The sequence below is a fragment of the Lepeophtheirus salmonis genome, chromosome 4, assembly GCF_016086655.4.
Source record: "Lepeophtheirus salmonis chromosome 4, UVic_Lsal_1.4, whole genome shotgun sequence".
In the NCBI taxonomy this organism is placed as follows: domain Eukaryota; kingdom Metazoa; phylum Arthropoda; class Copepoda; order Siphonostomatoida; family Caligidae; genus Lepeophtheirus; species Lepeophtheirus salmonis.
The window spans coordinates 38,082,744-38,106,083 of NC_052134.2; the positions used below are offsets into that span (position 1 = coordinate 38,082,744).

Below are 23,340 nucleotides of genomic sequence, written 5' to 3' on the forward strand. Positions count from 1 at the left end.
AAATATAGAAATATTTATATATTTTCCTCCCATTAGGACTATAATAAACTATTTTCAAAGAGGTCTGGAAGCCAAACAGGCACCTCCTCCTCCCCTTCATCTTCATCCAAGTGTGATGGAAATGATGAACTAGGATGCTTTCAAGTTCGTCTCTACTACGATTGGTTTCTCATTCCCGGGAGCTGCAAATGCTGGAAAAATGACTTTTTTGAGCAGTACATGAAAAAATAAGAAATTTATTAGTCTTTTTATCTAATATATATATATATATAAATTTTAATTATGCTTTTTTAATGTATAGCTTATGTTTAACAAATCAATAAATGAACAACACTCTTACTCTATGTACAATTTTTGTAAGTTTTATCAAATAATAATTACAAAAAAGTAAAAATTGATAAGAATAAATATACTATCTAAAGTGGACAAAGAATTAGATCATATTTAAAAGCAAGTGCAATGACAACAAATCCAAGATAGTATATAACAAAAGTACTCCCAAGTCCATTTGATATCTTCAATCTGAATCCAATCAGTGTTGAATAAATCAAGATATGAAAGAATATCAGTATTGATACAGAGCAGATAGCACCCTCAGAGCGTACTTTGAAAGGAATTCCATTGATTAAACTATATACAAGCATAGGAAAAGGACGGCTGGAATAAAATAATCAAATCAATTATTGTAAGAAATATATACATACAAATATATATAAGCATGCTCAAGACTTCTTTTTCAAATAAGACAAATTACATGGACATGTGCGTTGTGTCGGTCCTTATGTAGGACTAAAGATTACAGTCCAGTCCAGTTGAGTCACGGTCTGGTCAGTTAAGTCCTATAAGCTCTTAAAGTTTGGTCCTTAATGATTTCACTCAACTTTCTCTTTTTTTAAATCAGTTCCAGCCCTGACATTCTTAAGGAATGACGATATAAAAAACCGGTCCCAAGGCCTGATCGGTCCTAAAACAGCACTAGAACAAATAAATAAGGACCAACATAACGCTAAGTATAAGTGTTACAAATTCAAATAATTAAAGTATTTGGGTTTATTGTGATTTTTTAAAATCATACATCATCATATAAAATAAGAGCAATAAATCTTAGATCTCAATGAACCTTACTTACATATTACTGTGAAAAGTATTTGGACTTTCAGAAATAATACATTGGTATTTTATGAACCTAATGTATCTATGTATATACAGGGTGTTAAAGGATTAAATTATTTGCACGGACGATTTTGTTATGATGCAGCCTTCTGATTGGCCCGCAGAAAGGTTGTAGTATCAACACACTTTATTAAGTTTTGGGCATAATGGCCATAGCTACTGCAGATATAAAGACGATTTAATTTACAAAGGAAGAACGGCGTTGCATCATGAATATGATTTTTGTCAACACGGAAATTTCAAATCGGGAGCTCTCAAATGTGATTGGTGTACCGGCCAAGACTGTTCATAAGATTTGTAAGATTCTCATGTCTCAGACGGGTTGCTGAAGTGGCTGAGTGTGAACTGCTATGAGTTAATTGGGTAGAAAATATGGCTCTCCAACAGTCCGGATCTTCATTGAATGGCTTATTTTGTCTAGTGCAACGTTAAATATAAAAAAATCGAACATAATATGCAATCAGGGACACAGGAATTGCAACCATCAAGAAGACAACCTCGTCAACGCCTCCTCCTTCTTCTGGGGTCGAATCCAGACTGTGATTGATGCTGTAGGGGGAAAAACTAAATGGGGCTATTTTTAACATTCATATGTACAATTCTAGCCAATTTTTATTTAAATATGGCGAAAAATGTGACATCATTGACGCTTAAAAGATTTTGCACCAATTTTATTTCGTCATCCTATATATGACCTACATTATAAAATGATTATTTGAAAAAATTAATAATACATTTTATAGGGTCTAACTAAGAAGCCCTTGGCTATTTTATATTTAAATTCAAAAAATAAAATATTTGCTTATCTTTGAACTTTCTCAATTAATAGACACACTATGTATATATGTACCTTGGACTGTTCAAAATTAAATTAAAGCTAGGAAGACCATACATTAATTTCTAAAAAGAGAATACTAAACGCAATCTTTTTTGTAATAAGGTGAAGGTAAATTTTTGAAAATAACATATTTTTCCAAAATACAGTACCTTGAGATGCGAGTGTCCAAAGATAACAGATTTTTTTTTTTTTTTTAGATACGAGGAGGATTTTCAGCAATAATTAGTACTGACACAAGAGTTTTATTAAGATGGCAGCTGTCTGAGAGTTGCTTCTCAATTTCCACAACATTTTGAAAATGAGAAACAAACACAACTCTTTGAACAGATTTCTGTTTAAGAGATCTGCTTCTAGAGTAAGTGTCATGTTAGTGAGGTAAAAAAAAGTCAAGAAAAGTAAAGTTATTCATAAAATGCGAAGAAAAAAAAGGTAATACAAATACAAACCCTAAGATTAGTGAATTTATTTTTTAGGATGGAACTGATTAACTTTTTTGAATTATTTTTTGCCGGTGAATCTCTTTGACGTAATAGGGTTTGATTTATGAAATCGTTTCAGGAAGAATTAAACTCCTATTTTAAGGTTTTACTATATTGTTTTCAATGGTAAAGATGCATTGTATCTTGTTGGAAGACTAACAAATTGATTTTGGTTATCAAATATTTTTATTTTTGTTTTTATTATCCGTAAACTGTTTGTCCATTAAAAAATCAGATATTTCAGGAGTTATTAAAGATTTCATTGGATTTGTAAGCATAATCTAAAAAGAGGAAACGTCTGAGGAAAACAATAGAGTTGGTCACTTCATTGGAGCCGATGTAAAAATATGAACATAAGTCCTAAATTACAGCAGAATACAGTTCAACAATTTCGTAGTAGGGTTTTTATTTCCAGCGTTTTTCTGAATTTTACATCTACGATAAATTCCTGGTGAATTATCAGTTCCAGGATATCTCGCATTTAATTATACCATAATATAAGCTTCCTTCATATAATTTATCATATAAAACTTGAATTCATATCAAAGATGCACTTGCAATACAGAGGAAATGAAGTTGCTATATGATAAAATAAATGATTTCCAACGAAGCATCTATATCCAACAAACCTACACATAAATATTTCTTCACTTTCTCATGTGGAAAATGTATAACATTCTTAAATCTGATACGTGTATATGGATAAGACTAATTTAAAATTTATGTTTTCTTATAATTTATAAATTATTTATCTGTACCCCAAAATCTAAAAATCAGTTTCCTGGGATTGTACTGAAAAACTGATTCCCAGGAAATAAAAAACCTCAGAAACCTAGACAGTGTTGAGTAATGAAGTGATTTTGGTTTGAAATGCACAATGGGATCCCAAAAAATTAACAACTTATTTTATATTATTTGGATTTGTCAATGTTTCCCTAATATTAAGGACATTCCACTCCAAAACGTAAAAGAATAAATTACATATCTTGGAATTTGTTACAGGATATAATACTACTTACATACGAAAGTTTGATATAAATAAGTTGATTTATTCCAGAGTTAGCAATATTAAATATACTTCCAAAAAGGCACAAAATTTACGTATTTTCTCATTGCAACATCAATAAGTCAATCAATTTCAGTTATGTTCAAAGTACACCTGTATATATATTAAAGCATATTAATTCCAAAAATTTTAAGTCAATGCCAGTAAAGTAAATAAATGCAGAGACATAACCCCTCCAAAATTCAAAAATACCTTGTTGTAATTTCTTGCAAAAAATTTCAAGGTCAATTTAAGCCATGTGGTGAAGCAAGGGGCAAAATAAAATTATATTTTCGTAAATAATGTATACTTAGCTACACTATGGTAAAAAATTAGTTGGAGAATCTAACCTAATGCCCCTTAATTCAAGGTCATTTTTAGTACATCTATTCGTATTCTGCACAAAAATTTATTGAACTCAAACTTAGTCTATTTAAGATATAATTATGTAATTATATCCCTCAAATATATAAAATGAAGATTAGTCCAACAGTCGGAAGTAGTGAGATTAACTATGATAACCTTTTACTTTTGGTCTTTTTTTTTGGAAGAGGAAGGTTGAGATATGAATACAACGTCCTATCAAGGGTTACCCGTACTAAAAATAACATTTGTGATGTATTGATTGTCAATTGTCGATTTTTGAAGACAAATTAGCTCTTGTTAAGCGACAGTAAACACTTCCCAAAAAAAGCGAACCTACGCACATTGAGTTAAAAAGAATAATTTATCCCTTGCTTATTGTACCCACAATGTTTCCTTATTCTGTTTTTTTTTTTTTTTTGGATAAAAGGTTGAAATATATAATAAAAATATTGACTTGGAGTAGAGCATAAAGAATTAATTAATAGTGAAGGTAATTTTTAATGGCTAAAAACACACATCATTTCTAGTTTGTTTTTCTGAAACTTTATTTTCATGAAAAATATAAATAACTGAAATATTTATAATTGTGAATATATTATTATAATATATTGAAACTTTCTTATAAATACATAGATAAATAATTATATATAATAAATTATTATGATGAAAAAATATGTTTTTTTTTAAATGGCTAAAATAAAGAAATGCCTTTCTTTTTTTTTCATTTGTTGAAGAAAAAATATATAATTATTTAATAAGTGTAATAAAAAGATAAAGATATAATTTTCTTCTCTGGACTATAAAGAATGATCATCTACAAAAAAAAAATCAATAAGTTATAAACATAAATAAATAAGAAGTATACGGTGAAAGGATTAACTTCAATCCCAAATACATACAGTTAAGTTTAGCAAAAAAATTTGTTAAAATAATTTTGATGGAAGCAATAATATATAAATATATGCGTACATATTTTTAAGGAACAAACATGAACTCAAAAAGAAAGGAATTCATTAAAAATCAGCCCTCATCTTAGATAGAATTTCCAAAAAAGTACTTAACATTAAATAAATAGAGAACTACGAATTTATTTTGAATCCCTTATCATAGTGATTCCCTACTGTGGCTTCGCAGTGCCCTAAATATGCCTTCGTTAGGTGTCATCAAGGCCATTAAAAATGTACTTTCTATTAAAAAAATATATTTTTATTTAAAAAAATGTCCTCAAAAATGTATTTTCTATGAAAAAGAAGGCATCAAAAACCGTAGATTTTGGGGAAATTTTAATTGGCTCCCCCCTCCCCCTAAAAACAAAATGCAAAACTCCTAAAATTTGATGAACTGCCTAGTAGGTAGTTTGGATTTAAAATAGCGATGCATTAAATAGTTTTTATTGAAATATTTTAGCCTATAAAGGTTGTTGTGTATGGGAAAATTTCTTTGATAAAAAATTAAAGAGTATCTATTATTTGATGAGTACAGATCCGTTGTAGGGTCCGGTCAATTGATAGAGACAAAACTAAAGTTATGTTTGTTCCTTGTATACACATAAAATGTACATATGCACTAATAGAGAAAAGTTAAGAGATTTTTGAATAATAATTGAAAATATTATTAAAATTATTATTGTAGAAAATTATAGTATTTGTTTGTTTCTAGGATATAATTTTACAAGAAAAATTGTTTTGTATTCATATGATCAAAAATTATTATTTGAATGAGAATGAATCTGCATTATTGTTAATTATATGATACTAATTAATTATTATTATATTGTTACTACAGCAGCTGATGATAAAGAAAAAATATTCAAGATAATAATAATAAATATGGTAGTTCACTATGATTTTTTAAATTTTGTGTCTTCGTTTGTAGGTATCTCTCAATTATATTTTACGGCCTTTACATATTTGCACAAGGTTCTTAATTTTTAAATTGTTAAGCAATGTTGTTAATAGTGGTAGAAGCTTTGTTTTTTGTCATTGTTATTATTGTTGAGAGAATCTACGTTGTATATATATATTTATATATCTACACTTTTATGAAAGGCGCTTTGGTGTTCCTCTGCCCTCATTTATTCTCCCATTTTTTATTCGTCTCCCGTCCTCTTCTGCTCTCTCTCTCTCTCTAGGCCTTTTTATATCGGGCAAGTAATTGTTCCATATATGAGTAAAAGAGATATTATGACAAAAAATACGTATAGGAAAAGCATAACGATCCCCATTCCTTTTGTCATCTTCCAATGGAAGGCTATGATAGATAGAAATACAAAGATAAGCATGAGGAAAAGCATGGCCACTGAGCATCCCACTCCATAACTATTGACGGTCACGGGAGATAAATAAATCATGGAATATAACAGCCATGGTAAAGGGAGGCTGGAATTATAGAAGGTAAAAAAAGAAAAGATCAACTAATTACCTATACATAACAATAGATTAATCTATTAACTCAAAATCCCAACCAAGACGAGATATTTTAATATGAAATATTACAAAGCTTAAAGCCTATCTAATTCGTAAAAAAAAAAAAAGAAAAAAAACTTACCCCACAGTAACGTCGAAGATATTTGATCCGACTGAAGAGCTGACAGCCATGTCTCCTTTACCTTGCTTTGCAACTAAAACACTGGTTATTAAATCTGGAACTGAAGTACCCGCAGCCAAGAAAGTTAAACCCATGACGGGTGGAGGTATTAGAAAAACATTTCCAGCCACGGTTGCCCACCACACCATCAAATAAGAATAGAGAGCAATCCATACTATACTTAGGACAAACGTCACAAAGAAAAACTTCTTTTCTACAAGATAAAATACCTAATGTTTATATGAACTTCAGGAAAAAAACAGTGCTTCTCAAACTTTTTATGCCCCCACCCAGATAGCCTTTGAATGTGTCCTCATTTTTTATTGAATAAATAAAATACTTTTTTTAATTATAAAAATAATTGTATTGCTAAAATTAAAGGGACTTAACATGTATAGAGTATATAATACATAGTCGTGAGACTTGTTCCGAGATAGAGATATTAATCAAATATGAATGTACACTACGGTTTTTTCTGAATTTTTTATATTTAATCCACGGATATTGAATGTGATATTTCGAACTATCGAAATAGAAAAATCATTTGATTAAAAAAAAATGGGGGCTCCTTCTACAAAATGTAATCTAAATAACACATTTCCCATAACAACAATATAATTCTAAAAAAAACGGGCATATTATATTCGATTTTATTTCGGATAATTTAAGATCTATAGAATCGAGACCATTTTTTTAAATTTCGGACTTAAGTAATTATGTTTAGACAAATTTGGATCGATATTTCTTTCGAAACGGTCGTAGACCCTCGACCGTAATATAATTGTCTTCAAATTGTATTGTTTTTGATCTCGCTTGTGCGCCGATATTCTCATTATGAATCATAATGTTATCAACAATTCATCTGTATAATAAGTCTAGACAGGAATTTTCTTAAGAACCGATATAGAATGAGCTTCTTTAGAGAACTAAATTATGTCAGACCAATGAACAATTCTAACCACTCTAGTATTTCCAGACCCAAACCTATCCCTAATCTATACGCAGCATTATTGGATGTGTACGTCGGATGCAGGGTTTGAGAAGCACTTGAATTAAGAATCTTACTCTTTGGGTCCTTTGTATCTGGAAGAGTAAGATAGAGAGGACCCATGATGGGGAAGGATACTATGTAGACAAGAATCTTCTTCCAACCCTGATCTATAGGGAAACTCATGTCAATGGGCTTCTCTTCCTCCTCTTCTTCGTTGGCGGTTGAGGCTTCTCTGGTAAGACCCTAAGAATAAGCAAAGACAAGAGTAATTTTCATGCACACATATACACTAATAATTACTATTACGACGATATAACACGACCCTTGACCATAATAAAAAAATCGAAAAAAGTTAATATAAAGATTTCACACTTAAAAAATCTCATAAAAAAATGAATGCCCTAAAATCATTGTAAAAAAAAAAAACGGAAACAAAACAATGAACATTTTATTTTTATAAATTCCCCAGTGCAAAACTGTGATGAATAAATGAGTGTGTTAAGTGATCCCCAATAAGCAACAGGAATGAGTCATTGAAAACAGGAATGACCCTCCTTTTGAGCTGAATAGGAAAACAAAATATAATTTACTTGAGACTCAGAGGGCACATCATTAGGTTTATTATGGCCATCAAAGAAATAAACCCTTGGAACCAGCTGTAAAAGTGAGAACAAATTAGGACTGGATTTTTGTCAAGTAGTTGATGGTGAGATCATGTGGGGAGGAGTTACAGGTATTTAAAGAAAAACAATTGCTTTTTTTATTTATTTTATAACTAAGAATGTACCTTATTCCGGTTGTTGCCGCTCTTTTCCAAATCAGCCAGTTCGGGATAAGGTGGAGTGGATATATTTCCTTTTGAATTCTGAAGTTCATTCTTCAATTGTGCAATTCCACCACCTCCTACACCGTCCATATTACCCGTAGAGCCCGTTCCACTCAAACTAATACCCGTTTCAGAGCCTGCTTGATTGCTCATTATCATAATACCTAAAAAGACGTATAAATTATCATTAGGAAGCCTAAATGTGATTACATAACCCTCCACATCGACGAAATCCAAATTAATATAAAATGAAAGTACGACTCATTTCCGCATATTTTAGCGTCACATTATAATTTTTAAAAGCATTTCTTAAGGTATAATTTGAAGGTCTCTCAATATTTTAAGGTCTACCCTTCCGTTTAAGATATAAAAATTTTGATGGTGATAATTAAAGTAATTGATTAAATAAGTAACCATCCAATATGAGATTTTTTTTAAACAAAGTAAATCAGATTGAACATTTCTAGAGTTGTAAAAAATATGATCTAAAAAGACTGCGAGATTTTGTTTTAATAGGGTTTTTGAGCAGTATTTTTTCTTTTAATTTTTAAAGGTGTTATCAGTATTCTTTAATTCTTGAAGAGAAAAAAAGTAAATGAATCAATTATGTTTGATACTTAGAAAAATGAAATATGGAGTAGGAACCAACACTAAAAAACTCACTCTCTATTTATGATTTAGATAAATGGTTTATAAAATATTCCATATATTCAGGAAATTTTCTTATTTTGAATATAATATGTGTTTTTTAAGCAGTATGATACATGATATTTCAAATGTTTTATATATTTTTTTAAATAACAGGATATGTATATTTTAATAATATACGATTAGACTTTTAGCCTGCAGATTGGACAGTGTATTTTACAATCCCTAGCTTCATCAAAACCAGGCTCACTATTGTTGATAATGATAAAATAAATAAAATGAGAATATATGGGTAAGACTAATTAAAAATTTATTCGCTCTTCTCAAAGTAAAACAAAAAATACTTTAATTTCCCAATTTTATTTTTTAGTAATCTAACGAGATCCCCTTAATTTCCGAGATCTACAAATTCAAAAAAAAAAAATTTGACGATAAAAGAGATAGCCTAGTAACAATTTGGTTTGTGTGCTCATGTAACACATAAGATTTGTTAGGAAGTTATAGTCATTAGTCCTCATTGTACTCTGAGTAGAATTAAGGATCCACATAAAAGTAATTTGTAACTATTACCTTGGTATAGTCGGAGTGATATTTGAATTTATTTCCTTCCTCACTCTTTAATAGCTGCTTGACACTAATATAGGTACTCATTTATGCTCCTATGATATTTTATATTTAAATAGGTGTGTTGATAATTTTTGGGGCTAACCTATCCCCCCAAAAAAAAAAAAGAGATGATGATGAAAACTAGGAACCTTCCTGCTGGAAAGTCATATGATTTACAACTCTAAAGATTTTCTTTTAATAGTAATGTTTCAATATAAGACCCAAACATCATTTTTAGAAAGATTTTGAAGTTAAAAATAAAGTGAGTCCTAAAAATTATGCCATGAAGATAGATAAAAAAAATTACGCATACCACTAATAAAGATATGTTTTAAGACTTCAAAATATAGCTTCATGTATCGATGAATGGGTGACAGTACCCATTCGTCGTTTAATATGTGCGTCTATTGATAATTGGGTTAAATAAAAAATAAAAGTATAACTCAAATAGAATAAAAATAAAAAATAAAATAAAAATTACCGGGCTTATTCATTGGAACCATCTCTTCACCTTTCTCACCCGACATATCCGTTTGCATTTTCTTCTCTGGATATGTCAATTTATTTTTTGTCAAAACACAAAATATGATTCAAAAAATAAAAGAAAAAAAAACATAAAATAAAAAAAAATTAAAAAGAAACACCAAAAATAAATGATATAAAAGATCAGAGAAAAAAAATATAAGAGCAACAAAAAAATAAAATTAAAAAAAATAACTTTTAGTAAAAACTCACCCAAAATGTCCCTATTAATAGTTTCATTCATCAAATGATACAATCCCTTTCGATTTTGTGCCTTTCGAAGAACGATTCCTTTTTCATTTGCATCTCTATCCTAGAATATAATCATTTATCATCAGTCTAAATATGTTGTCTACAAGATATAACTTTGATGATATAATACATAACTTATGTGAAGTTTATCTTTATATTAGCCCAAATTATTAAATTGATACCATTGATTAAATAAATAGCTGTCTCATTGTTAAGATCATATCACAGTGACTTTTATCTAACGTTACGTCCAATAAGTACAAAATGTTAAAAAAAGTAAAGATAATTTAGGGTCATCATAATTAACTTTATAACGTATTATATTTGATGCAGGAGTTTTTGAAATGCTCAATGTGAGCAGTTTTAAACTTTTTTTTATATACAAACTTAAGCACGCAATTGTAAATATATAACCAACGTTTCATTAAAAACAAAATGCAAAATCATTATTTATACCCTTCCAGTATTGAAAACTAAGTTTTATGGAGGCGTTATGGGAGAAAATCTTTTTTATATAAGCATCCGTTTATTGAATATAAAATTTCATTCCATAAAACACAATTTTTATTATTATTCCATTAATAAATAAATTACTAACAATTTCCTAGATACATACATGAATTTAAAGGGTATTGAAACAATCGTGAAACTGGTCAACTCAGATATTTTCGATGCTGAAATCCATTAATATCTATTTCTAAACACATATTAATACTTTTTTTTATATATATAATAAAGACTATTTTCAGAAATATTGCTCTTTAGTAACGTTATCAGAGATAGGGATAACCTAGTGGGATTATATGGTTAAGTAAAACACTAGGATTTAAGCTTTAGTTCTATGAATGTTTCAAGCTTTCATGATATCGACCCTAGACAACTCGGATAATAAACCTAAATACTATTCCATTATAAGTTGAATTTGTTACCATATTATTCTTGACCCACTCTAGTGAAAACTTAAGAAAATAGATATAAGTAACCAGCAGAGTGATAAAGAACATAAAACAAACGTTTCAGCAGAGTTTGCTTAAAATATATAAATCAGATTTGTCTGCAATGCTTGGAAAAGGGATCATAAAGATGGAAAACCCCTGATTTTTGTCCTAAGACAGTTCCAACTGTAGATTCCAACCATACCTACATATATTTTTCAAACCCAAAGTCGAATAACAAAAACCCAATATTTTTTAATATATTCTAAGACTTTCATTTGATTTATTGAACTTTATTTTGGCCCGATATGGTCTTGCAAATATAATATATAAATTTTTAATTTTGTCATTGTCACAATGAATTTTTGCTAATTTAAGTGGAATTTGTCCTTGTTTCCAAAGGATTAACAATAATAACTTGTTAATAGAAATTGCCCATAATTCGTCGAAGAATACAAATATAATCTAGACTCAATTGAAAATAAATTATGCCAATATACATAACTTTTAGAAGTATCAATAGCATGTACATTTATTTAACTCAAAAATATGATTGAAAGCTCCATCAATGAGTTGGATTCATAACCTAACATAAAATAATTAAAAATGTAAAATTCAGAAAATTGTTTATATTTGAATGTTCCTAAGAGTTTTATTAAGTTAAAAAAAACAACAACGAGGAACTGATCACATCAACACTTACTCCTATGCAAAAGGCAGTAAATACTAAAAATATGAATGAATAAACGCTTAAAGGGAAACTTTTATAATCTAGCAATAAGTGCAGTTTAATTAAAAAATCCTAAATATGTTAATTTCTTTAAAGTAACTCGGGATGAACATTTTCTAATTAAGATATTTCTTGAATTTCATGTATAATTAAATATTTTTATTATAATTAAATTGATATAACGACTGCCCTTTAAATTGTATATTAGTAAGCATTGTAATGTATTCTATGTAGAGATACTGTTTCATGCAGTTTAAAACACATTTTTTTAAATAAATATGAAGGGGTGGAGTGGGAAAAGGAAAGAAAAAAATATTTAATAAACATGATATCACTCAACACAATAGCTGACACTCTACTTTAATAACGAGTACATGTCTTGTAGTCAATGAGTCAGCTCAAAAAATGAATGGAAAACATAGAAGAACAGAATAAATAATATACGCTTTAACTATAAAAAGGCCCATTAAACGAATTCCCTTCTTTATATCGGAGCTCATATACGCTCATCATATTCAACATAAATGATCCTTTAGACAATTAAATATCCTTCTTTTATTTTTTTCTGAGAACGTGATATAATCTCAAAGGCATCCAATTTAAGTTTTTTTAAAAGTTTTTTTTTCTTTTTCAAAATAGAGAAGATTTAAAAAGTAAGACAAAAAAATGTATCAATAAAAAACAAAAAAATGAATTTATAGAAATGTAAAAAAAAAAGAAACCAGAAAATCAACATGGTAATTTAAAAAAAAATGTTTCAGATGAGAGCAACTTAGCTGTCATGTTGTTTCATTCAACATTTCATTTCAACTTCAAGTAGCTATGACGGGAATGGAAAAGGAAGGAATTAAACAAAGACATAGGCGGGAATTACTTCAATTCTATATTATTAAAGAATAATAATAAAAAATGCAAAAAAACAAAAAACCTGTTGCTAGTAAATGCTAAGGATATACATACAACTCAAGAAATGAATAAGTACCAAAAATATAGGATTTTACTGATTGTTGTCGAAATTATGTAAAATACGTAAAATAGCATATGAGTGAAAATATCTAATAAACATATAGAGTATATTCAAATTAACATAACTTTTAAAGCCGTAAGATGGCGTGGAGATCCTGAGTCTAGTAACATACATCCAAATAAATAATCCCTCATACTCTAATAAAGTTTCATTATCCTACCAAATACAAACTTGCTAATTTGTTCAATGATGTTACGAATGGAGGGTGTTAAATTAAAAATAATAGTATGCATTTTTTATTTTGCAGTCGATGCACTCAACGAGAATGGGGTAGAGGTTCACATCCTTTTCTTGATCGTAATTGACATTTTTATAACTCTGTCTTATTCATTCTTGAACAATTAAATAGTATATCGATGTAAAAAATCCATGAACTAGTCAAAAATTTGAATAATACGATAATTTTATTAAGTAAATTAGAACAGCGTTTCTTAAGGGATGGGTAGTAGAAAGCTAATCATAAATTTTCGCATCATAGCATATTGTTAAATTTCTTTCATATTTGGACAAATTAAAATTTATGAGCTAGTACAACCCCTCCCCCCATCAAAAGGCCTTGTAGCCATGTATAAACGTACAAAATCAAGATGCTTGTGCCGACTAAAGCAAAGGCTGGTTAACATTTTTTAACATTAACCCAAAACAATTTGTAGTAAAATTAATTAGCCCAAGACTAGTGCAAAGACGTCCACATGATTATATTTTTTGAAAAAAAATTTCAAAAATCCTATGATATTCCCAGAAAATTAATTTTTTGGGGAATTTTTTTTTAAATTCACAGTTATTCACAAAATTAAAATTTTGGGGAAAAATTTCTAAAATCAAATTTCAAATATTAAATTTTTGGAAAAAATTCAAAACCTATCTATTCAAATAAAATTAAATTTTTTTGGCAAAAAATGTGAAAATTTTTGTTTAGCAAAAAATTTCAAAATCCACGCTAATTCACAAAATTAAAATTTTTTGTAAAAAATTTTAAGATCAAATTTGAAATATTAAGCTTTTGGAAAAAATTCAAAAATCCAAGCTATTCACACAAAATTAAATTTTGGCGTAGAATTTTATCATCCTGACCAAAAAAAATCTATTAAGAATCAGAAATTCTTTCTTTTTTTGGAGGTAGGGGGTACAACCCGTCCAGCCCACCCCCTGCGGACGCCCTTGTAGTAGCATGTTGTCTATTTGTTTATATCATTTAACACTAGGAAAATAGTACTTCTATTACTCCTTAAATTTTCTAAATTATCCCATTGATTTTTTGAGAATAGTTACGGAATTTTGAATTTTTTTTGAAAACCTGTGCATTTTTAAATTTTTTTCCAAAAACTAATTTTTTGTAAATTACTTTGGATTTTTGAATTTTTTTTCCAAAATATTTAATACTTTAAATTTAATTTTTGAATTTTTTTCTCAAAAAAATTCCTTTTTTTGTGAATAGCTTTAGATTATTTAAATTTTTATTTATAAAAATTCAACTTTTTGTGAATAGCTACGGATTTTTGAATTTTTTTTTATGAATAGCTGTGGATTTTTGAAAATAGATTTTTTTTAAATTACTATTTAAATCTTTTCTCCAATGTTGTATTTTTGAATATCCAAAAACCAAGGCACTCCCCTAAAATATGTCCTGAGGACACCCTTGGATAAGGACTTCCACTTATAGCTTCCCAACAATTCCTTCGTCTCACTCTCCATCTTTCATAAAAACGGGCACTTGTGATTACAAGAAAACTAGCTTTTGAAAATAAAATAAAAACTGATCAGATTGCTAACTACAAATAATTTGACACAAAGGTAAGGTCATATTTTTACAACTCTATCCATAAAAAAAAATACTGTTGAATATGTGAATTAATGGATCCCTTACGTGGGCTTATATTTATAAGTATTTCCAAGGATTACGCTATTATAATCCCCTTTCAATTTTGGTGGCTCTTAAGTATCAAAATGTGCTTGGCGAAAGATCCGGTTGAAGTTGGATTCAGATTATGTAAAAAGGCATGTTCTCCTTTTTTTCCGTTAAAACTTTAATATTTAAAAATAAAATAACCCTTTTAGGTTACTCAAATGTACTCATATGAATATATATATCTACGTAGATAGATATGAAGATATAGAAAGGCTTATAGAAATAAATGATTTGTAAAGACAAATCTCAGCCCATTTGATCATATACCATACACATATGTATGTATTCATTGATGTCACTTTTATTCTATGATCATCTTTCATTTATAGAACCTTTTTTACATAAAATACTACATATGTAATTTATATCTACGTTCTATATTTATTATTCGCCTAATTTATTCGAATAAGATAAAACATTGGATCATTCAGATCTATGAATGCAGGAATATATTTTTGAATGTTTGAAAAATAGGCATATTTGAGCTACAAATAACACAAAGTCATATTGATGAAATTTTGGAATTGTTTAGCATGCTGCATCGAGAGTGAATACAGGTTGCACTGTATATTGTGCTCCCTGATGTATATCATATATAGAGCTGATGTATTTGTAATGTAAAAAGAGTGAGAGAAGGAGGTGGGACGGACATATATGCCACTCCTGAATTAAGAACATTGTTAATATCAGCTGCCTGTTATATGATTTTGGGAGTGAGAAAATGAATTACTGCTATAAAAATGTTGACCTTCTACATTTATAATAACATTTGTGAAGGAAAACTATTGCACATATATATTTACTTTATTATGGATTTTTAAGACAAGTTGCACTAATGACAGGCGATACTTCTCCTTTACGAGGGAGATGCAAACCCAAGGACGACGTACTAAATAATGAACAAAAAAGAGGAAAGAGCATACAAAACAACCTTGTCTATTTTGTAAGGGTAGTTTTTTCATTGCGAACTACTGAACTCTAATCCCATACGTATTTTTGATCTAAAAAACAAGAATGTCGTGATATTAAGGAAATCTTGCATTCGTTTGGTATGTAGAATAAAGCGTTTATGCATGGTACACTCTCTGATGTCTATCAGAAACGCATTTTTGAACAAAGACATATTAATGTAGTCATATTAATGATGCCTTTGAGGCGTTTTGCATGTAGTATCGAGTGTGTAACAGGTTTCATTGTATAGATTGCTCCCTGATGTACATTATATGTAAAAAAGAGATGTAAAATATACATTAAATATATTATACACTGTATAGTATTGCTCTCTGATGTATACCATAATTCATATACATTGACAGTATACGTTAAGAATTGTATAAAATATGCAACGTTGGAATGTAAAAATGAATCAAATCTCACAATCGTGGAATTCAACTCATATTAAAAAAGCAAAAATAGTGAAGTACTTTCTAAGGCACATAAAAATGAATGTGAATTCATATGAGGTTTAGCAACGAGGTTAAGTACCATGTGGCTCATCAAATTATATATTTTTTTAAATGGGCTCATGAAAAACAGAGAGTAACATCGATGCTTTGTTGGGGGGGAATTATTTTGTAATTTATCATCAAAGCAAAGTCGATCCTAATCACTCGGGACAATGCCGGGTACAGCTGAATGAATCTACTTGTATTTTTTATACACAAATTTAAAGCCAGATAGTATTTTTGTAAGGAATTCTCCACACGTTAATAACTATTTTGTTTTTTAATAATCCTTACCCCTATTTTACATTGTTTATAGTATTATTGATTAAATATCGTAGAATGCTATATTTCTATTATTATTAAATATTTCATGTTAATATACTTATTTGTCTCAAAACATGTGTCCACATTAACAATTTACTATTCTATACTTTAAAAGATAGGTTGAGAGATATCATAAAAAACTATTTTCATTCACGCACAACTTATTAAAAGTAATGGATTTTTTTTTTGTTTTATGAAGGAGATTTTTCATATATTTTTTTGTACGTGATTGCATTGAGGACCAAAAAATATATTTGCTTATTCATTTATTTATTTTTTTCAACAATTGCACATTAACAAATACCCCTTGCTTTCTTTTTAATACAACACAAATAAATTCCTTACCACTTTGGAAAGACGAAAAAGTGATCTTAGGCCGTCTTCCACTTTTTCATTGATAGCCATAAAGCTAACATATAAAATATACACCACGAACAAAATCAGTGACTCCCACCAGGCAATGCTATTATCTAGGAAAAATACGACCAAGAGAGTAAGAGAAAGGGAGTAAAAGAATACGTCACGGATCAAAGGCCATGCAGATAAGCTGGAAAAGAGAACACAATTATACGCATACAATTTATGTGAATATCCATATTTTAAGTAATTACCTTAGAGCCTCTTTTGCAGCAAAGGCGCATGCTGCTATAACAAAAAGAATATTAAAAACGGCAGAGCCAATAATGGTACCGATTCCCACATCGTTTTTAGCAATAAGCACACCAATTATAGAGGTAAAAAGTTCTGGTGCAGATCCTCCAGCAGCCATAAACGTTGCTCCAGCAACATCTGGACTAATACCCAACTATGTAGAATATAAAAGTTAATAATTTTTTTAAAAAATGGGTAAAAAATATAACTGAGTAGAAAATACCTTTTCACTAATTATGTCAAGGGAAGGTACAAAGTACTCATCGCAAACAAGAGCCAATGCATAGAACATATAAATTACACCAATCATGTGAAGTACAACAGCTCCATTCTTGAGCTGTTCTGCAGTGAACAAATCATCAGGTAATAGGCCATCATCATCCGTTTCTGCAGGTCTAAATGTGTAGATAAATAAAATGATTCAGAAAGTGAGAGATTACAAGTATATGCACAATTAATAGAAAATCCCACATGACGTTGTCACTGCTTCGATTATATCTACATAATTTAGAATCCCTTTTTGTTTCTTATTAATGTTCATTTCTAGGTATATGGAACAGAAGTAATAAATCTCTTAATCCATAGGTCCTATTATATAATAAATATGCACATTACAAATTGTTCCATTAAAAGCAACAATAACAAAAAAGATGACATCAATACATGTCTCCCAAAATACATGATTACTAGAGACGTCAATTTGAGTCTTTGTGTAGGAGACACTTCCTTACGGTGACGTATGTACATGGTGGCTCCCAATCATTATACAGTGTACATTATACTTTAAGTTTGTTTGAAGATCAGTGTATCAATCTCAAAATTTAAAAAGAAAAAGACACACATTAAAAGGCAACTCAATACTTTTGAAGCTCATGTAGTTTTTTCCATTGACATCTCATCATTTTTCTTTCAATTTCAACCAAATAGATTTTGATATAATTGTTATATTTAATAACTTTATTTAGTTGCATGAATACACTTAAAGTAATATTAATACCATTTTCTTCCCAAATATAATTTAAATATTTTAATGATAGGATACGAGTAGTTGAAAGGGAAAAATAGATAGCATGAACAACATTAAGGGATATCACAGGAACCCCTACATTAGTTATAGCATGTTTAGAGATCTCAAAAGTTCCGACATGTAAATTTAGAACCTTGTATTCATATGAATTTGCTCAGGAAACCGTATCCAACCCTCTTTTCTCTATTAAAGTTTATATATGAAGTAAAATAAAATAAATTAAATATTATCTCCCCCCACTCCAATTAATAAAAAAACAACCCTAACTATTTATCAAAATGACTATTTGTTATATGTTCCTAATTTTAAATCCGTCACTTCTACAGTACGATAAAAGTTAATAGATACCTTCAAATACACAAATAAATTTTGTCTAATTTTAAATCAAAAGCAAAGCTAAAGAAATTGAAAAAAAGTTTGAGTATCTAGTTTGATCTCAGATGTAAAAATAACAAGCTTTTTCCATTTCATAAGTAATATATATCTTTTTTCGTTTATTTTCTTACTAAATATAGGGGCATGCAATGTTTCTCCTGCTAAGATCGAACTTTAAAAATATATTAAATTGAAGAATTAGTCATATTTTTTTAAATAAATAGATAAGGTTTTTTTATTTATAACACAAAAAAAAGACCTCTTGATATTTCTTTTTATTTCACAAATAAACCTTTCTGGACAAAAGTAGGGAAGGGGGAAGAAAGGTGGGTTGTGTGGGAAAACAAGGAAAATTTATTTTAATGCAAGGATTTTTATTTACAATGGCGACTCTGGAGATGCCTAAACTTGTGATAGCTAATTTTTGGTTCACGTGATACCCCCTAATATACACGGTACAATATAAGTATCTTAAATAAAATTAGGGTTCTAAAAAATAGCTACAATTCTTAAATATTAGGTCAGCAGAAAAGTTTGCTGGCTGACACATATATACAATACTAAAATTACACCCTATAATTTTTAATTAGTATCAATCTTCAAGCGATACGTATACAAATTAGTCAGCTATTGGATAATTAGTTCAGAGATATCATTTTTTTTGTTCAAGATTGTTTTTATGTTGACGCTCTACAGATTGTAATCAATCTTTTTTTAAATAAATATGAACTCAATTATCAAAGTATAAAACATCTTTGGAGATGAAATGAAGGGCTTAGGAAATAAAATGAATCTAAAAAGGAACCAAGAAAAAAAAAACTTGAAATGCTAAAGTATTCGTAGTTAATCCTATATACAATTTTAAAGTTGTAACTTTTAATCCTTTATACAATTCTACTGTTTTAGTTTTTATTCCTAAAGGTATGACAGGAGAAAACTTTTTTAAATAATTTATATATATCAGATAAATTTACTTTTCGGCTAATGTTTATAGAATCGTGAAATGAAACGAAATACAATCAGTGCTGGAGTGGCGTTACGTTCACAAGAGATCAAAGTGTAAATTTTATAGTCTCTTGCTCAAAGCAGTTTTAAGGGAAGGGATTTTCGGAAGACCCCACTCTTGCTAGATTCTTATAAAAATTTAATTATGTAGACCGGGGAAAAATTACTTTAAAAAAAGACAATAAAAAGAAAAGCCCTTTTCTAAATAAAGTTCATTTTCTAAGAATTTAAATTATTATTTTGAAAAAAGGAAAAAAATAATAATAATACTTTTCGATGAACATATGCATACCATTGATAAAAAAGAGGCTGTATTAGAAATAAAATTGATATATTTTCTAAAAAAAAAAGATCATTTGAAAAACAGAGAGAAAACAGGCCCCAATTGTATTAACAAAAAAAAAAAAATCTAATTAAAAAAAAGGCCCTGAAATAACTACAAAAGAAAAATAAGGCCTCAACACTTTTATTTTTTCCCTAAGCCCCACTCACGTAATAAAAGGCCCTGCTCACAGCTTTTGCAATTATGAATTGTACCAATTTATAAAATGTAGGTAAAATTACCAGTTCTCTTTATGAGCAGTCTACTCCACAATTCCTTTATATTTATCAATAGAAGCAAACACTTGAAAAAGGAGATACAATACTTTATACAATTCTACTGTTTTAGTTTTTATTCCTAAAGGTATGACAGGAGAAAACTTTTTTAAATAATTTATATATATCAGATAAATTTACTTTTCGGCTAATGTTTATAGAATCTTGAAATGAAATGAAATACAATCAATGCTGGAGTGACATTACGTTCACAAGAGATCAAAGTGAGTTAAAAAGAAAAAAAAGTTGCTTACTTTTTAAACTAAAACCAACGTGTTTAATACTTAAAATAAGAAATAAGGAACTTACATGGGTGGAACAACATCTTTTGGTAAAGTGTCTGTTTCATTCTCAAAAGTATCGAGCTCTTCATTTCCTTCAATTTGTAGCAACTTCCGACTCCGTAATCCCAAATCAGACTCTTGGGTAAATGACTGTTGTGTTAAGTACACAAATCCAACTGCCAATACAAAAAACCCCGTTCGTAGAAGAACACTTTGTGACTTTTTCATGTTGAATGGCGAATGGGAAGAAAGAGAAGAGGAGGAAATGGGGCTTGAGAAGGGTGGTTAGGTGACGACACCGTCGCTGCGATGATGGGTTTGGACAAAGAGGAAGGGAATAGGGGCAAGACGTCCGTGGTTTCCTCTGTTGTGGATTCGTTTTTGAAGAATGGTTCCTTTGATGTTATAGCTTGGAATAGAGAAAAATAGTTATTACAAATTAATCATTATAAAACAAGTGTTATGTACAAAACATATTAAAATATTAATATGATAAAATCAAATGAATCAATTTACCGATCTCTTCAAATCATGAATTTATAATGCAAGCAAGCAAGGTTTATGTAATGAGATTTTAATAAATATATGTAAGATCAAAGGATCTTTAAATTTAAAAAAATTTATAACATATATTAGATACGGAAGATCAAACAATATCCTCTTAATATAATTAAATTTTCATTTTTTTCCATTGAGTAAACTTCTCATTCGTTATATTTTTTTGATGAAAGTCTATCTTCAAAAATCATTTAATACATTTTCCTAGACCAACTTTATAGTTTTGAAAAAAGAAAAAAATAACTTTTTAAGTTTTGTTCTTTGAATCTGCTTTAAAACATATGTAGGAATAAAAGTGTATGAAGTATGTACAATTATTGGCTTGAGATTCATTAAACTGAAGGAAAAAACTAATTAAATGCAAAAAAATAAAATATAAAATGCATTTTAAATATGTACAATAAATAAAGTCTTTTCTAAAATTCAAATTAACATTTTCAAATGTCAAAACCTGATACACAACGAAATATCCCTAAATATAATGAATGAAAAGCAATTAAGTCTCATTTAGAATAGAAATAGCTTTGCAGAACAGTCAAAAGATCTTAACTAAAGCCTATTGATTTCCAATAATCTTATCATAATAATTGAAATAATAAAACATTAATATATAATATATACAATCTGCATAGTATATATTAGTGCTAAGACTCGGTCCAAGACCGATACAGGTCAAATAAGAATAGTTTCTATTTGGTTTAAGAGTTTCAAACGGAAACCTTATACTAATATTTGTAATATACTATGCTCACAACCTATGACTTGAAGAAATGATGAATTCAGTTGGTAGTTAATCAATTCTTCTTTACTTTGAAATTATTAATAAATAATGGTTGGTAATTGTTTTCAGCTTAGTAAGAGACAATTCAACCAATCAACGTTGTCTAGAACATTGTTCAGGAGAAAATAATCAGAAACATCTACATCTCACAACAAAGTACAGAGTATATTTGTGTGATAATGATGAAAATCACGTGTATTTGGGGCATGTTAATAAAATGAAATCGAAAATCAACATGATAACCCCGGCAATTTGAAGAATGTTTTGGAAGAGAGCAGCTTAGCTGTCATGACGTTTCATTACATCAACTACAAGCAGTTGTGATAATGGGAGGGGAAGAAGGAAGTAAACAAGGGCATTGCCAAGAGTTACTACTATGTTAATCCTCAAGTCTAGCAAGAGCTTACAGTTATATATCTGCAAAGTTACTCTACGTCTCTTATAAGCATACACGAATGTTCAATCAGGTTTTAAATATAATTGAATCAAGAAGAAAATGAAATTTACTACTCAGGAGTTACATAACAACGGCTGAGAAAAATAAAATTCATTCTTTAGATTACCAATTCAAAGAAAACGGGCGAGCTACAAAAAATACCACCAATTCTCATCACTAGTTAATGAGGTACAGCCGTGTGGTATTTCCATTTGTGATGGGTCTTCAGTCAACTACAACAACTCAGCCAATTATACTACAAGTATTATATCATGTAATATTCTCAAATATCCCGCTTCATTAACGTCCTCCCTATATGAAAGAAGGGAGGACAAGTTCCAAAAATAGAATATATAATATTAATAAAAGCCTTTTGGATAATAGTGGATCATTTCCTGTCATTTGATCAGTAGAAATATTGGATATTGGTCCATAATGGAAGTCAAAATTATATATCGTCGTGAATGACACAACCATTCTTTTATTACTCCAACATATACATTAGACTGTACCGAAATGACAAAAATTAAGAATTTGGTATCAAAGGAGATTTTTTTTTTTTTCATTTTATTCTTCTGAATACTAAATTAAGCTTCAATCTTTCCAAAAAAAAGGTCCTCTATGGACGCATTTTGATTTGAAAATCTGTCAAATGTCGGAAAAAATGAAATTTTGATGTTGTTTCCTCAAAATGATCGATTTCAATCAAGTTTCAGCATTTTTACTTAATTAAGTAAAGTAGATGATACATATATATATTTTTTTTAATCATTGTATGAGTATTTTAGGTCCAATCATGTAGCCAATAAATAAATTTTCTCTTTTGGTACTGCGTATTACATGTATTTATTTTGAAGTTCAATACCAATTTATAATTTTTGACTACAAAAACTGTCTATTAAACTTCCAAAAATATAATCTTAT

At 29.0% G+C, this 23,340-nt stretch overlaps 2 protein-coding genes across 7 annotated transcripts in view; one reads left to right on the top strand and one right to left on the bottom strand.

The window, feature by feature from the left end:
* The window catches only part of spz6 (Spaetzle domain-containing protein 6), a 39,457-nt gene extending 39,118 nt beyond the window's left edge, over positions 1-339 (top strand). The window contains exon 7 of the mRNA XM_040710065.2: positions 37-339. Within this exon, the coding sequence (XP_040565999.1) occupies positions 37-231 (195 nt within the window). The 3' untranslated portion in view covers positions 232-339. The remainder of the gene's footprint in view (positions 1-36) is intronic.
* LOC121115893 (sodium/potassium/calcium exchanger Nckx30C) lies at positions 4-21,080 on the bottom strand. 6 transcript variants are annotated; one of them, XM_071887889.1, is made up of 11 exons: positions 20,667-21,080; positions 17,577-17,748; positions 17,314-17,507; positions 17,048-17,249; positions 10,294-10,393; positions 10,040-10,105; positions 8,266-8,468; positions 8,069-8,134; positions 7,553-7,721; positions 6,449-6,701; positions 4-657 (listed from the first exon to the last, which is right to left on the bottom strand). In XM_071887889.1, exons 1-11 carry the CDS (start codon positions 20,867-20,869, stop codon positions 417-419), a joined length of 1,869 nt encoding a protein of 622 aa, XP_071743990.1. In that variant the 5' UTR covers positions 20,870-21,080; the 3' UTR covers positions 4-416. The 6 variants fall into 6 exon arrangements, with proteins under 6 accessions (XP_071743990.1, XP_071743992.1, XP_040566000.1 ...); XM_071887891.1 differs by lacking the exon at positions 4-657 and adding an exon at positions 4,528-4,715; XM_040710066.2 differs by lacking the exon at positions 4-657 and adding an exon at positions 5,513-6,279.
* Positions 21,081-23,340: the final 2,260 nt, after the last annotated feature.

Excerpts from the sequence above, each read along its gene's own strand:
- LOC121115893 (XM_071887889.1), bottom strand. The coding sequence starts at position 20,869 with ATGAAAAAGTCACAAAGTGTTCTTCTACGAACGGGGTTTTTTGTATTG. Across the intron at positions 10,106-10,293 it reads TATTAATAGGGACATTTTGG|AGAAGAAAATGCAAACGGAT; the intron begins GTGAGTTTTTAC and ends TGACATATCCAG. Across the intron at positions 8,135-8,265 it reads GCGGCAACAACCGGAATAAG|CTGGTTCCAAGGGTTTATTT; the intron begins GTACATTCTTAG and ends TCACTTTTACAG.